At 31.6% G+C, this 16992-nt stretch overlaps 1 protein-coding gene across 1 annotated transcript; it reads right to left on the bottom strand.

Moving 5' to 3' along the window:
* Positions 1-667: 667 nt before the first annotated feature.
* On the bottom strand, positions 668-16863 carry LOC132740345 (E3 ubiquitin-protein ligase ZNF598-like). The gene is made up of 6 exons (XM_060728225.1): positions 16514-16863; positions 9105-9344; positions 8541-8752; positions 7414-7640; positions 6353-6467; positions 668-5887 (listed from the first exon to the last, which is right to left on the bottom strand). The coding sequence occupies exons 1-6, from the start codon at positions 16670-16672 to the stop codon at positions 4021-4023; spliced, it is 2820 nt and encodes a 939-aa protein (XP_060584208.1). The 5' UTR covers positions 16673-16863; the 3' UTR covers positions 668-4020.
* Between the last annotated feature and the right edge of the window lie 129 nt (positions 16864-16992).

Below are 16992 nucleotides of genomic sequence, written 5' to 3'. Positions count from 1 at the left end.
TTTGCAGACTCGGTTTTGATTGAGTCTGTAATGAGGATAATGAATAAGTGCAACATCCCTCCACGCCCCCTAGCACCGGCTTGAGCGGTACTCAATTCTCAACACTTAATAGTGTTGGTATCAATGATCCCGAAGGACCAGAAAATATAACAACACTGAAGTGAAGTACGGGGCAACTTTTTACGGCTGCCACACAGCACTTGACACCTGCTGTTGTGAAGTACAAAATTCTGGAAACAAAGTGATCCCTCGGAAGCATTAATCACAACAAAATAACATAAGAAGACATTTATAAAGTTTCAAATGAAAACCTTCAATAGTATTGAAGACCTATGTTGCATACAATGTTTTAACCAAGAATTATCAAAGTTCAAAAAGGGTCATAAGTCTTTCAAAATCCATGCTAGTTTAATTCATGGGCCTCCTATATATTGACCTCAAATAAGTGTGTGAAGTAACCAGATCTTCTGTGGTTGATGGGACAAGATGTTATACAAGATGCACATAAAACTTGAACCAGTGTTACACCGACACCCAGGCTCACTGTTCTTCAAATAGTCAAACTCAAAAGGTTCACAGAACGTTTCTGCACACTTAAATTCATTTGAATTACCTAGTTTATACAAAATACTCTCTGTATAAATATGAAAACAAGAAACAAAAACAGTTATATGAAAGTTGTATTTATTTAAAAAAACAATGTAAGCATGTAACAAATCTACAAAGGAAAACATGAAAATACAACAATATTAGGATCTAGAAAAATCTTTTCTCTGAAACTACAATGTACATGTATGTTAATTTGTCCTCAAAACACAAACATTGCCATTTTTATAGTAACCAAATCAATATATAAAACATTTGATTAATCAAACTCAAGGAATCAAAAATTTATTATCATTATCATAACATCTATAACACATTTACAATGTAGAAAGTAAGATTCTTTTGGGCCCATATTTTGCTCCAAAATGATTTATTGCTTATTAGCTTTCATTCACTCATATAATTTGTTTCACTGACAACATCTTGGCATTTATTACACATGCCAGACTATTGAAATTATGTTGTATATAGTACTATATACATGTGAAAGTTGTTTTGTTAATAGGCTTCCCACAATTTTCTGCCAATAAAATTCAAGACTTGTTTCTGATAATTTGCTGTTTGTTGTTTTCCGCTCTTATTTTCTCTTAACGCTTTAAAATGGACATTTAATTTCTTGCTTTTAGTCTACATAATTATGATGTATTTAATACATGAATGGATCATGTATTGTCACCTCTGTGCAGAAATGGGTAACTCCTATTAAATTGTGTAAGGATTTTGTAATTTCTGCACTAAGGTGATGGAATATCAATTTAAATTGCATTAATCAAATAGATGGCTTATACAAATAAAATATCCATTTAACTACATTTTGCATTCCCGGAACAATGTTTTAATGCATAATCAGAAAAAATCTTGAGATATCTTAATATTTGATTTAAGTAAAAATGAATAGTGTCTAATAATTAAAATTTGAGAAAATATACTCTTTTTGATGCTATTGATAAATAAAATCATAAGAGTTACTGCCCTTGTCTGCCACAAACCAACACCCTAATTCCTCAATACTAACACTCATTTATATAACCAAAATAACATGACATTATTTCCTTTGATTAATTAAATTCACAATTTCAATTCATTTGCAAAAACACAATTTTTGCTTATGATTTATACAATTATTTTAGATTTGTTACATGTAACATGCACTATTATTGGGTTTATGCTTTACTGGCTAACATATAAAAGCAGTATTATACAAACTTACATAGAGTAACAGCAAAAAATTAAAAGTAACTACCAAATATATTTCAGACCTTCTACCAAAAATTTTTTTTAACTTTACCCTGATTTGAACTAAAAATCATAAAGACATTTTCACAATTGAAAACAATCCTTTTGACACATCTTTTCCCCAAACTTTATCTCTGGAGTAAATGAATCCCTAAATTATGTACATTTTTAGTAACAATAAAAAACAAAACAAAAATGTTTAAGGTAACTTGGGAGTCAAAACTGTCAAATGCTGCACTGTTTTTTTTAAAGCACTAAAAAAATGAAACTTTAAAGCATTTCACACAAAATAAATATAATAAATAATTGAAGTGGCCACACTTCTGACAAAATATGTCAAAAAAAGGGGGAAAAGAATAAAAAATCTTGACATTCATTCAATTAAGATCAACGATAAAGTGGAAAAATGAAAGTAAATTGTAATTTTAGCACTCATAACTTGTATACAAATCACTGTCAAACTTTTCAACGTTGAAAATGCTAGTCAGGAACACACAAGAATCTGTCACATATTTTTTTATAAAATTATATAAAACACTAGTGAAATTCATTTTATTTTCCACACAAAAAAGATTATCTGAGTATAGGTAAATCTTGATGATAAAATATTGAATTTTCTCAGATATCAGGGCTCTATAAATCCTATAGACTGACGTCCTGGACAACTAAAAAACACCAAGGACAAGTGACAATAAATAGAAAGTAAGTCCTGTAAAAGTCTGATTTTTATCATTTGTGGAAGAACAATATTAACCCCTTGCCTGCTATACAGGAACACAGTCTGCTGTGTCAATACGGATCATGGGCACAGTCTGTTTCCAAAGAGTTTACACATTAACAGCCTCGTATTCACATTTACTACTTTTTGTTAGCAAATGCATAAATTTTTCATTCATAAATAGATAACTTGTGATAATGACATACTCTATGCTGTGTAAAAGTGACCAATCATATTCTTTATGCAAATTATACCGCAGTTGATTTTGGAGCATGAATGCTGGAGTAAACAAAGTAAAATAGCAAACGCTAGGATAAATGTTAACAAAGTATTAGAGCAATTGTGGGCAGAGTGCGAAAGTGATGAGGAAATTGTTCAGGAAACCAATATAAATCGCACGATTCTGAATATGAAATAATGAAAACGATATATTTTGTCAAATAATTTATATCACAAGAATACAAGACATGAAAGTTAAATCTTATTCACTGTGTGTTCATACAAAAGAAACATGAATCTACTTTCAATATAAGAAAATATTCATTGTGATTTGTAGTAAAGAGACAAATTTTTGTCAAGTTGTCTTATTTATGTACATAAGAATGTAAAAATATTAGTGAACTGTAAATATTCTTATTGTTTTGCTTTATGTTTATCAAGGTTAAACCACTTGACATAAACATATACTGATAAAAAATTATATCATGATAAAGACTGCATATTCCATACCGAGTGTACTTAGATAAATATCAGAGGTTAATTAGCTACAGCTGTAAGATTAACAGTATTGCTGTTATCTTGTTTATTAATGCCAGATCACAGTGGCTATGCTAACAAGCCATTAAATACACAGCAGACCAAGGATTAAAATATTAAAAAAGAAACTATCTACTATTAAACAATCAAACATACTAGCTGAAATAGTAATAGTTCTTACGAAAACAGACAAATTTTCATTGAAACTGTGAAACTGAGTCAAAACAAACACAGGCTATTAAAGTTGAATGGTACATGGGAAGAGTCCTGGACAATTAGAATTATTTCAGTTGCAACAAAATGTTTTATTGTATACTAAATAAAATGCAAACTGTAACTGTAAAAAATTTCGATATGCATAATAAGCATACTGAACATTATGTTTTACATTTATAAGACTTCGACTCTTGTAATTAGTTTTAGGACAACACTATTTTATTAGGTTAGTTGTCTTGGACAACTGGATTCAAAACAAATTTGTACAGCCCTGTATATCTCCTGTAACATATGAAAATGAATATTACATATAAAAAAATTCTGAAAATACTGGCATCTTCTGGGTTTTTTTTTACTCATTTATCACATTACAGGATACACATTGTTCTGCAGTTGAAAATAAAAATTTACTATCACAGTGTTTGATTTTGCATAATTCCTGATTAAATGTTTATATTACCTATTCCACTACAACAACTTTAAGAAGGTTACTTGGCCTTAACCCAGCTTCCACCAGTACCAACACTTTGACCAGATCCAAACTCACCACCAAGTGAGGGAAAGTCTGAATCTATATTGTGAATTACCATGTGGCCATTATAGTCCTTTCTCACAAGCACTTGTCGGCATGTCTGACAAGTCAAGAAACCTGACTGGGTCTTTGTCCAAGCACCTTTGGCATTCCTACTTTTCCCACTTATTTTTAGCACATTATCTGGTTTCTTCATACATTCTGACTGCATGTACACATTCAGTAACTCTTGTTGTTTCTCAATATCTGGAAGCAAAGCTAGCAGTTCTTGGAAGACATCTAAGAAATTCTCCTTGCCAAGAATCTCACAGCATCTGTTGTAATACTGACCAGCTGTGATGTCAGAGCGACGGAACTCACCAGAGAGGGTTTTAAAGTCTGTGAATTGCATAGAATCTGAATCACAGAATGACCTAATAGTACTAATCAACAGCTGATTTCTTTCCTGAAAACCTTCTGGCTGGTAATACTGGTAATTGTCCATGTTTGTCCCAATAGTGATTTCTTTCTCTTCTAAAACCCCATTGTTTAAACTTCCAGACATTGACTGAGAACTAAATCCTGGCGGTGGTTTGTTGTTAGCACTTGCTGGATTTCCAAAACCTGGTGGAGCATTAGACTGAACTGATTTTTTCTCATTCCTAAATCCAGGGGGTGGTTTCTTCGGACTTTTTGACCCCAGACTTGGAAAATCCTCATCAGCAATTGCAAATTTCACCAGTTGTGGTTGAGCTTCTCTGTATACAGGTTCAGATATTTTTAGTTCTGTTATATTAAGTACTTCTTTCTCAGACTCCATTTTCTTTTCTATCTTATCAATTTTTTTCTTGCCTTTTCCTTTTTCAGGTTTGGGTTCTACTTTATTATCTTGATTTGATTTCACTACTGGTTCCTGTTTTCCTGAAACACCAGAGTCTTCTTTTATTTCAGATTTCAGTAACAGACTAGCTATGTCATCCAGTGAAGAATTACCTTTTAGGGAACCATTATTTCCAGCGTCTTCATTTTTAATCACTGTTAATTTGTCCTTCTTTTTCTTCTTTTTATTTTTATTTCTTTCAGACTTTGGAGAATCTGGTACATTAATAGGACTAAAACGATCTATAACTTCCTTACTAGTCAATTCTGTATGGGTAACATTATTATTACTATTCTTAATTTCTTTAGACGGCTTTTTAGAAGAGGAATTAAACCATTTATCATTACTTGATTTATTAGAAGGTGCTCCTAATGATGGAAAGTCATTAACATTGTAAGATTGAGGTATTTTATGTTTGCTATTAGGTCTCTTTGTTGCAGGTTTGTCTATCACATTTATCTTTTTCTCTGGTTGAGTCCAACCTGTTTGTAAAGGTTTAAACGAAGACTTATTACTAGATGGTAAATCCGGAAAATCTTCTTCAGGATTTTTAGCTTTAAAAGTGGAAGTAAATTTTGCACCTCGTCCTTTTGCAGGCAAACTATTAATAGAACTGTCACTTCGAGATGTTAATGTTGGAAAGTCATTTAAACCACCATGTTGAACTGACATACTATTTGACATAGCAAATCTGTCAGCTAGTGACGGTTTACTGTCTGATGTTGCTGTAGACACTGATGTAGATGTTGTTGTTGTTGAGACAGTAGCTTGTGACTTGACACTGGCAGAAACATTGTTTTCCACAGGAGCCTGAGCGCCAAGGGCAGGAAAATGTTCCTCAGTGCGAGCAAAATCATCTTCAGAGGATGACGATGAATCAGCTTTAGGTTTCTCTTTCTTCATGTCCACATCCTTCATTGTACTGAGAGAAGCTTGAATTGCTCTATCTATGTCTTGTTTCTCCCTAATATGCCATAGAAAATACATTATATTATAATAACAACATCAATTCTCAACTTGTATGCACATGTATCAAATTAACTTACAGAATAAGGCAGAACTTACATCACCAGTTTGATATTAGCTATCATGCCAGTTTTGTCTATATTTATAATTTTGAATTTTTTTTTATTTCAAACTATGCTAAAGTAATTGATTCAAGAATGATATATAAGGTTTGATAATAGCAAAAAGAGCTTACATTAGTTAGAAAATAAAAAATTCATTTGACACAATGTCTTCACTGACTTTTTGAATTGGTGCTTTGTCAGAATCATATTAACTGACTGTCAGCAAGAAAGGTTTACAATAAATAAACTAAATTAAATCTTACAATGTCTCAAGACAATTATAAAAGTTTGTACAAGCTTAAATCTGCACAATCTTGACACTTATAAAAACTTCCAACAGAAAAACAATCACTATTCACCTATGTGAGGTATAGTTGTTGGTGTATTTGTTCCCCCCTCTACCACCTCTGTTACCCTGATTTCGAGGACCACCCCTCCGTCCATCTTCATTCTCATCTCTTCTTGGTTCTCTACCTGTAATTGATTTATAAATGAAATACATGTATAGTACAAGAATGGTTATCATACATTTTACTCAGAACAAAATGCATTAAAAATACCCCCAAATATTACATCATGTGGATGTGAGGTATATTATAGTAAGTGAATAGCACTTTCCATGTATAACTAGTGAATGTTGGTGTGTTCAGTATATTAGTATACTTGCAACTTGAACCATGTGCTACAATTGCAAAGTGACTCAAACCTTATAAAGTGTGGTTCATAAAATAAAGCTATTGCTTACAAAGGTTGTCTATACTAAAATTCTAAACTTGTTTCATTGTTAATGGCCTTAAAACATATTTACCAAGTTAACAATCTACAACAATGTATCCGGATAATATCATTTTATTTGAAGCAAACCTAATGTGGATTATAGACGCCAACTGCATGCAAACCTTATTACTATGGGACCATCAAAAAAAAGGTTACATACATGTATGATAGGGAAACTTAAAATATGAATAAAATATAGTACACAAAATTGACCAAGACTAGTTACAATAGTCAAGATTTTATAACTCCCAATGTTACTACCTTTTGCATTGACAGTTAACATCAAAAGCATTTTCACAGCATTGAAAAATCATGCAGTTCAGATATCTGTTTGACTAATTATACTCAAATACCTGTCTTGTCAAGTATCTTAGTGACAAAATAATGTCACTTTAGGACACAACTGTCAGACAGGGAGTTGTTTAAATCACTGACTGTATAAATGATTTATGGTGTGCAATTTTAATTAGGGTTTGTGTACATATGACATGCAGTTGTTTAATTCAGTGAGTTGCTATATCAAGTTTGACTGAACCTACTGTACAGTACCTACATGGAAATGAAGACTTATTTCTTTTAAATATAGAGTTCAACATAAATTAAAGGCAGACAAGCTAGTCAGTAAAATGGAAGAAATACTTACCTCTCTGTGGTCTACTATTTGGTCTAGGTGCATAATTGATATCAATGTTGATGGTTCTTTCTTGCCTTGCTTGAAGTTTAGTCTGGGCTTTACTATGTTCTTGAGCCTGATGACTTTTCAGATCAATGTCGGAACGAAAGGCGTTAGTAAACTGAGCACTGGCACATTCTCCTTCCTCACATAGGTAATGGTCAGTGTCAAAATGATCTCTCAGTGATGAATAGTCACTTTAAATATAATAGATATATATTTAACATAACTGATATACTGTTAGAGATAAATTCTATTTAAATGTAAAGTTATGTGTAAGTCAAATAGGGCTGTGCACAACGATTCACCAAATGTTGTAATCTATTTCAATTTCAGGCATCCCAATTCTATTATCTTTTATTTGATTCATGGCTTATTTTTATTTTGCCTTTAGTTGACAATTCTGCTTATTAACTCTTAAGTGTGCCCCTTAACATTTTTTTCCCCATTTTTTAGTTGTATAAACATTATCTCAACTTACTTGACTTCTTTCTTATTACTAGTAGTGTTCATGAAAATAAAAAGTGGTCTATTTGGAAAACAATTATAATCGAACTAACTATCACAGTATTAATTTGACTACACTTACAGATCTGACTTTTTTTTCTGAACTTAAAGTAGGCGTTTTAACACTTTAATATCAGTGCTTTCTTTTCATGTGTTGCATCAATTTAGTTGTGCTAATACTAACTTCGGACAGGACATAACCACAAAACATATATTTTATGTTACTATGTTTAATTCCTTAAGCATTCCTACACCCTTTATTTAAGTTTTGTTGGAGGATTTCTTAGAATTTTCTTACTACTTTGACATCTGTAGCCATTCTGATTTGCTCACCGAAAATACAACACCACACGCTCACTGACTGGAGGACTGAGTAAAATTAACCAATCATATGTAACCTAATATAGCAGTTGACTAGTGAGAGAGGTACTAAAACTCACATTGATTTTTTCCGTGTTTATTGTTGGTTGTGAATAGAATCAAAATTGTTTCAGATGTATATATGTACAGCTTTTAAACACATTTATATAAAAACACCCCTCAACCTGTTAATTACAGTAAATAAAATTATACACAAAAGCTTAACTTACTTATAAAATTCTTGAGATCCAAGACTTTCACAGAAATGACAATAAAAGTGATCCTTTCTAAGATGCTTGTACAGTTCATCTTTGTCTAAATATCTTTCTTCACAGAACTGACACAATGGATGACCTTTGTATGACTTATCGTCTTTGTCACCAACACGACGGTGAATGGCATGGTCATGCCGATTGTATGCCTTGCGCTCACTACTGAATATCTGATTAAACCAAAAATACAAAGAATAAAGTTTTTATGACATTTCAAAAGTTTTCAGATAATCTAAAATAATGCAAATCTAAAATTACAATACGAAGATTTATAGTGTCATCAATGATGTTATGTTTCATTTTGAAAAGAGAAAGTTATTAATCAGATGAGTGAATTTCCTCATCAAGTTATTCTTGAAAACAAGATTTAATTTTCTTAATTTGTTCATAAAATTCAAGCAGCTTTATTTTTATAACAAGACATTTCAGTGAGTCCCTTTACTTTCAAACACAAATTTACCTGCTTTTATTTTGTATGCAAATGGAGATATCGGATTTGTTATGAAATAAATTTAAATTTACCTTCAATTCTAAACAAAGATCACAATAAAATAAGGTGTGGACACGTCTCATATGATCTCTGAGTGCTTTAAAATTTTTCTCTGGATACCGGTCCTTACATTTAGTGCAGCGGTGCTCCAGCAACTCTTCAAACCTTTCTCGTATAGTGTCGTCCTCAAACTGAATTTTCAATTTTCTGTTCATAATAAACTTTCTTATAGGCATCTCTCCAAACTTTTCTCTTGTTTTCAGGAAGAAAACCTGAAAATTAATGTGAAAAATAAATTGATAAGTACTGTGTTATTAAGTTTGACAGTCGCACATTCTCAATTGACACATACATTTAGCATCACGGACTCAGAATATCTTTGCTTCCCTCCTGAGTCCTGCAGTCCATAGCAATTTTTTCTAGGTCTCTGGAGGGACAACAAACAATATTTCATTATATGCCTTAATCGCATGAAAAACAATATATATACTTATATTTAATCATACATGTATATCTGTTCTCATGGTATTTTTTTTTCAATATTCAAAGTTTTTAGAATGTACCGGTACTTCAATCATAGGATATAGGTGGTATCTATCTTGTCTTCCTTAAATGTAATTTTGATAAGTAAGTTTTAACCATGTAACATAAACTTTAACTTTTCTGCAGCAGTAACAGACATTAAGTATCATTAATTAATTCGGGCTAGTATCATTAATTAATTCGGGTCTCTCTCTGAAATACATGTATTTAAAGTGATGTGAATTTTAACTAAAGCCCATATTTTCCAAAAAAAAAATAGGAAAAGGAAACTACTATGTCAGCTACATTTTCTTTTTTAAAAACAAAAGTGAAAGTAAAATTTTCTGAAAATGCAAAATTGTACCAATGTAATATTTTTCAAAAAATGATCAAGTGAATTAAAAGCAAATTTATGACATGTTTACACATTAAATATGACAAAAACATGCATTTCACTAAGATATTCAAAATATGAATTCTTGATATATATAAATTATTATAAAGTATAATTTTTTTTTATAATACTGTATATTAAATTGAGGAGGGGAGGAAATTAAGATATAGAAAATCTGTCTGTAATTTGTTATATACATTTATTATTGTATACTGACATGTACATGTAACTGTGGAACAACACAATAAAGTTATCAAACTACAATATTCCACTACATGTTTGTTTCCACTCTTATGATAAACTAAAGTGAATCTCGGAGAGAAAAAAACTGTTGCAGGTGTATTTTTTAAGGTATAGATCTATACATGTTAGGCAACAATAAATACTTTTTAAGGAGGGGAAGAGGGCCAAATTTGAGCACAAAATTGTCTCTAAAAAGCACAGACTACAGATTTTTAAAAAAAATAATAGATCTGCTAAAAGGAAGTTGATATAAATTTGTATTCAAACATTATTTTAAGACAGTCTGACCCCCGTATATAGTGTACAACAATGTAATTTTACACTTCTTCACCTTTTTATCTTTTAAGGCAGTGGCTGCTTAAACAGTTCTGATCATAACCAAATAATCTCTGCCCCTGCTTAATTGCTTACTGATAAGTAACAATATTGTGCCACTAATAATAATTAATAGGAAGTGGCTAGCCGTACGGGCCCGTAAGACAGTAAGACAGTAAGACAAACTTTATTTATAGTCGGTTATGATTAACAGTACAAAACATAAGCTTTAAGCTTGTATCCGACATGAACAAAATATAGAAAATAATAATAAGAAACAAAGAAACAAAAACAAACAGACACCATAAGATAATAATACATACAATTAATTTATATAGTCATTGTAATGAAATCTGAGCGGTTACAATGAAAAATACAGTCATATCTATTAACAGGGTTTTACATATATACAGATACATAGTACATAATTCAAGGAAAAGACTAAATTTATTTACAAGCAAAAAAACAGGAATCAAGTAAAATAGAACATAAACGATTAGATGCACATAGAGCAGGCACACTTGTCATTACTCCATGTTTCAATTAGTCGTTTAAACTCATTTAAGTCAGATGTACATCTTAGATCATTAGATAAACTATTCCAGATTTTAGATGCTTCAAAGCGAAAACTCTTTTTACCATAATTGGTTGTGCGTACTTTAGGTACATCTAAAGTTTTTTGGTATCTAAAATTATAATTTGATGAACGCACATTAACAAGTTCTTGAACATACTTAGGAGAAATGCTGTTAAGACATTTAAAAACTTCAATAGCGAGTTGTTTAATTCCAGGGCACTAGACAACATTTGGGGACAGGTACCCATACCCTCAGGAAGGGGAATTTTGCGTCATTTTAAGACAAAAGGGGGAATTTCAAGTCATATACTAGTATGAGTTCTTTAAATTTAGGTTTTACACTAACTCTTGGCACTATTTCCTACCATTACTTACAATAGGCTTATAGCTAGTATATTTATTACTATAGACCTTACAAATAAAACATATAACATGAAGTTGTTCTTGAAGTAGGCTATCTCACTGTTTTCTTATTGCACTTGACTGACTCAGACATCAATCACAGCTCCAGATATATGTTTTTGGCCAAGGGTTTTATACCCCTCAAATTCTAGAGTGAGGGGTAAAATGCAAATTCTGAAAAACATAAGGGTTAAATTAAAATCTATAACAAGCATAATGCATTTTTTTATGATAAAAATTAAAACTGACAGTTGCTTTTGTTGTTGTTGTTTACAAAAAAAAACTTGTACAAAAAATATTGATTCAGTGCAACAAGCTCTGGAAAGGCAGACTTTCCTAGGCAAGGGTATGTTGTACCCAAGTTATGGAAACACAGCAAAATTATTTCCTATTATAGTCATTAATGTTTTCTTTATTTTTAATGTTAAAAATGTATCACACTATTTTGCAATCTGCACTGGTCAGTTCTTAATCTATTTTCTACATAATTCTGCCTGTTCTTTAGATTGAAACAATTATAACAATGAAAATTGAAATAAGAATTAAATAAAAATAAACAAGAAAGTTTTATGCCTTTTCTAAGAAAAGTATTGGTTTCAGAGGAAATTGTATGTAACTGTAAAACTGAGTACGAAAATATTTGGTTCGAAAATATTTGAGTACAAAACTGCAAGAGAAATACGTTTTTTCCAACAACAACTGACAGAAATTAAAACAGTTTTGTTTATTTTCTAGCAGAAGTATGATGATGTATGTCTATTCTCTAAACAAATTAAATATAAGGTAAACTCCTACAATGATAATCTGCCACATTAATTTTGTCAATAATTTTACGGGAGTTATCTCCCTTCTGTACATTTCTCACTTCCTGCTACTTTCGGTTTTAACATACAGCGTTGTTGACAACTGTATTTTAGTTTTCAATCCATTGAAAGTTGAACAGAAATATATTTTATTTTCATGAAATCAAAACATCACCTTTTTCTTAAATATCAAACATTAGCACTACGATTTTTTTTTTAGGGGAATTTTTTACTGAAATAGGGGAAAAAAACATATGATTTTGAGAGGGGAATGGGGCCGATATTCGGCCCCAAAAATGGCCAAACGAGTGCCCTGAATTCTACTGATATGGAGTGAAGACATATTAGTCAGTTTAAGCAGATCTTCATAACTTGATGAATAGTCATTAAAAACAATTTTCAGAGCTCTATATTGAAGTTTTTCCAACTTGTTTGTATTGTCCTTACTACAAAAATGCCAGACTAAAGGGCAGAAATTAAAGTTGGATCTGATAAAACTTTTGTATATAAGAATTTTTGCATCCAGATTAAGTAGAGGACATAGTCTGGTTAATACATTTATTTGTCTTGCTGACTTTTTACAAACATTTGAGATATGAATATCAAAATTTAATAGGGAATCTATTTCAATACCTAGAAGTTTTACATGAGATTCACAAGGAATAGTGGCATCAAGAATCTGGAATTTAGACACATTTTTACAGGTTTGTTTGCCTATACATATAGCCTGAAACTTCTCAGGGTTTGCTTGCATAAGATTGTCTTCAAACCATTTAATCATGACAACACTTTCATCTTGTATTGTGCTTTTGAGAGTTTCCACATTAATATGATTAAATGAGAGGGTATTGTCGTCTGCATAATTATAAACAGAACCCTTTTTAATGAAATAAAATATATCATTTAAGAAAATGTTAAATAAGAGGGGACCAAGAATTGACCCTTGTGGAACCCCTTTGTTTATTTCATTCCACTCACTACAGATTGTACCTAGTTTTACTTGTTGCTGTCTTTTAAACAAATAACTTTGCATGAGATTAGCAGAGGCATCAGACAGACCATAGGCCTTAAGTTTAAAGAATAATCAGGTCATGCGGAAGACAGTCAAAAGCCTTAGACAGATCCATGAGTATGGCAGCTTACATATTCATTTCTATCTAATGCTCTCTTCCAATCTTCAATGAGGCGCAGTAATGTTGTCTGACAGCCAAAATTTCTACGGAATGCTGATAGAAAGTCATGAAAAATGTTTTCAAAATGTAAGTTAAGTTGAGCACTAATAGATTTTTCAAAAAACTTTTGAAATGGTAGGTAAGATGCTGACAGGCCTGTAATTTTTCTTTTGGAAAGGATCATCCTTTTTGAACAGAGGTTTAACTTGTGCTAGTTTTAAAGCTTGTGGAAATTGAGAGGTTTGAAAGCTTTTATTAATAAGCGAAGTTATAGGATTTGTCAGGGCATACGCACCTGCTTTAATTATCTTTGGTGGTAGGCTGTCCACACCAATGGCCTTTTTTGAATTTAAACTTTTCAATAATTTAAAAGTTTGATCAGTGCTCACTGGAGCAAATTGAAAAGTATCTATTGATGGATGATTTTTAGATATTTGTGTTATGCTAGGATGTGTTTCATCAATATCAGCATCAGTTTTTATACCAATATCACAAGCAATATTCACATAAAAATCATTCAGAATATTACTTATTTCCTTTTGGTCTGATATTAGGGTCTCATTTTCATTAAGAATAATTTTGCTGTCAGATTTTGCTGTAGATTTTGATGTCAAAAACGGTTTAATTGTTGGCCAGAAGTGGCTAGATTTTGGACCTTCATTACACCTTTCAAAGAAATATTTTTCCATTGACTCTCTTTTTAGTTTTGTGACCAAATTTCTTTGTTTGCGGAACTTTTCCCAGTTTTTGTTATTACGGTTTTTGAAATAGCAATTTCTTAGTTGCTGTTTTTTATAGATTGATTTTCTCAATTCGCCATTCATGAAAGGAACTTTTTGTGATCTTAATTTGCGTTCTTTTATTGGAGCATGTTCATCTACAACTTCTTTGAAAAGTGTTTCAAAAGCCCAGTATGAATCATCAATATCATCAAAAATATCTGCAATATGGAATGGAATTTTGCTAAGTTCAGTGTTGAAAACAGACTCATTAAAATGTTTGTATGATCTAAATTTAACATATTTCGGTTTTGTTTGACAACACTGCTCTTTTATTGTAGTAGCTACTAGATTGTGACAGTCACTGATACCAACATCTAAATTTTCTGTGTTACAAATAAAATTTGATCTGTTAGTTAAAATAACATCAATTGCTGAGGGACTTGCATTTTTCATAAAGCATGTGTTTCCTTTTACAACATTTTCAAGGTTATATGTATCACAAATATCGCGAAGGGTGGATGATTTTTCAAGCCTGTTCATGTCAAAGTTCAGATCACCAAGAAGCAGGATGTTTTCATATTGTCTTAAAGTTCTATCAAGAACATTAGTGCAGGTGTTAGTAAAATCCACATTTTTGATATTAGGAGGTTTGTAAAGAGCCAGGATACACCACTTTCTTTTATTTAAAGATAGTTCAAAACACATGCATTCAAAATTTTCTGGCTCCAGGTCTTTCTTTCTCCGGAATGGCAAATCATCACGTGAATAAACAAGAATTCCCCCTCCAAATTTATTGCGATCCCGGCGATCAATTTTGTATCCATTATAATGGAAAATGTTGCTATTAAAGCTATCATCCAGCTTAGTTTCAGATAAGATAAATATATCCACTAATTTTCTCTTCAAAATTTCATGCACTTCTAAGTATTTTGATTTAAGACTGTTGATATTTAAATGTGCTATCAAAGGACGTTTGAGATCTTTTTGTCGTAATTCACTTAATTTTTTTAGGATATCACTGTTACAATCTTCACTATTTAATATGACGGATTTGTTGTTATCGATTGTTGCTGCATCATCTGAGGATAAGATTTGCTCTGTTGAAACTGAGTTAGTTGGTGTACTTCCATGTAATGAAATGGATTGACCTGTTGATGATGGTGATTGAGCTGTTGATGGTGGGAATTGACATTGTAGGGATAAGGATCTACTCCATGAGAAAGATGATTGTCCTGTTGATGATAAGAATTGATCTGCTGAGGATAAGAATTGGTCTTTTGTGGATTTACCTGTTGTGATTGGGGATTGACATTTTGATGATGGGGACTGACTTGTTGCAGATAAGGATTGACAAAAGTTCTAGCCGTACGTGAGTCACGTATGACTAGCCAGGACTCGCTGCATTGTCTAGCCGTACGGCACTTTTCAAAATTATATAGAAGTCGATCATGCATGTGTTATTTTGTGCCTCATGATTATGATTTGTTGTTTTATTTGACTGAAAGATGATTTTTGGTTAATTAAGCACATGGATCGAATAAATAATGATCGGAGTGGAATAAATAAATAAATAAATAAATAAAAAGAACATTGAAAAAAAAAAACGATGAAAAGCAAAAATAATTGTATAATTTTCAAATACAGTAGATAAATATCGAACATAAAAGCACAATCAATTAATAAGCCTTAAATAAAGCCTACCCAGGGACTGACAATAGAATTTTAAAATGCGTTTCACGGAACATGCAAACTTTCCTTAATGATGGACAAACTTCTATACCGTCGGTAATTGACGCAAATATCAGAGCCTAACAATAATTATTTTCTTTTTTTTTCATTTTAAAGGTGTCGAAAATTAAACTTTATGAAACAAAAAAGGATTATTATCAAAATTTTGTAAACTATTTCAATTGATGTTATTTAACTGCGACCTAACGCTATTTTTTCTCGATGTCTTGAGATGATAAAGATCGATATTCGTACTTTTTTTACTGTAGCCAACAAGGCGATTAATCTCTATTTAAAGTAAATATACGAAGACAATTACTATTTCTTGGTTAAAATCCTCGCTTAAAGTCATGAAATAACATATGTATTTTCGACTTCTATATAAATTTGAAAAGTGCCGTACGGCTAGACAATGCAGCGAGTCCTGGCTAGTCGTACGTGACTCACGTACGGCTAGAACTTTTGGCTAGCCGTACGGCTAGCCACTTCCTAATTAATATTCCCGAACTGAAACAAGATGACATTGTGTTTGATTCTGTAATGAAATATTATTTAATAGGTACCTCTGGTAAATCTGTCCTACATATTGGACAATAAAACTGCTCACACAAAGCCCTCATTCTAGTGGAACATCTGAAACAAATCGGATGATCACATTTGCCAATTGCAAAAAAGTCAATGTGCTCGTGGCAAACAAGGCAGAGGTTGTCTGTAGACTCCATAATAATTATAATCTTTTTCTTTAATGTGATAACTAAAAAATACAGAAATACGTCTTGTTTCTAAATATATTAATATCTGAGCTTGACACGTCAACAATGGGTGTTTTATAATCTTTTCAATCCAAAAATAGGTTTGTTTCTTCTTTCCGCCTGATTGTGCAACTTGGTGTGTGATAAACGTCATCAGTTTTAGTGATTATAGATCTATTTTTATAATTTTAAAGAAAATGTTTCTTTTCAAGAAAAAGTAAAAATTATTGTGAAAATCTTTGTGAAAAATATCAAGCGATAACCGAAATATAAAAGACAAACCGTTTACT

This window comes from Ruditapes philippinarum, unplaced genomic scaffold, assembly GCF_026571515.1.
Source record: "Ruditapes philippinarum isolate M1 unplaced genomic scaffold, ASM2657151v2 ctg1539_1_1_1_1, whole genome shotgun sequence".
Taxonomy (NCBI): Eukaryota; Metazoa; Mollusca; class Bivalvia; order Venerida; family Veneridae; genus Ruditapes; species Ruditapes philippinarum.
Note: the sequence above shows the minus strand (reverse complement) of the source record. Positions and strands in the feature narration are given on the sequence as shown.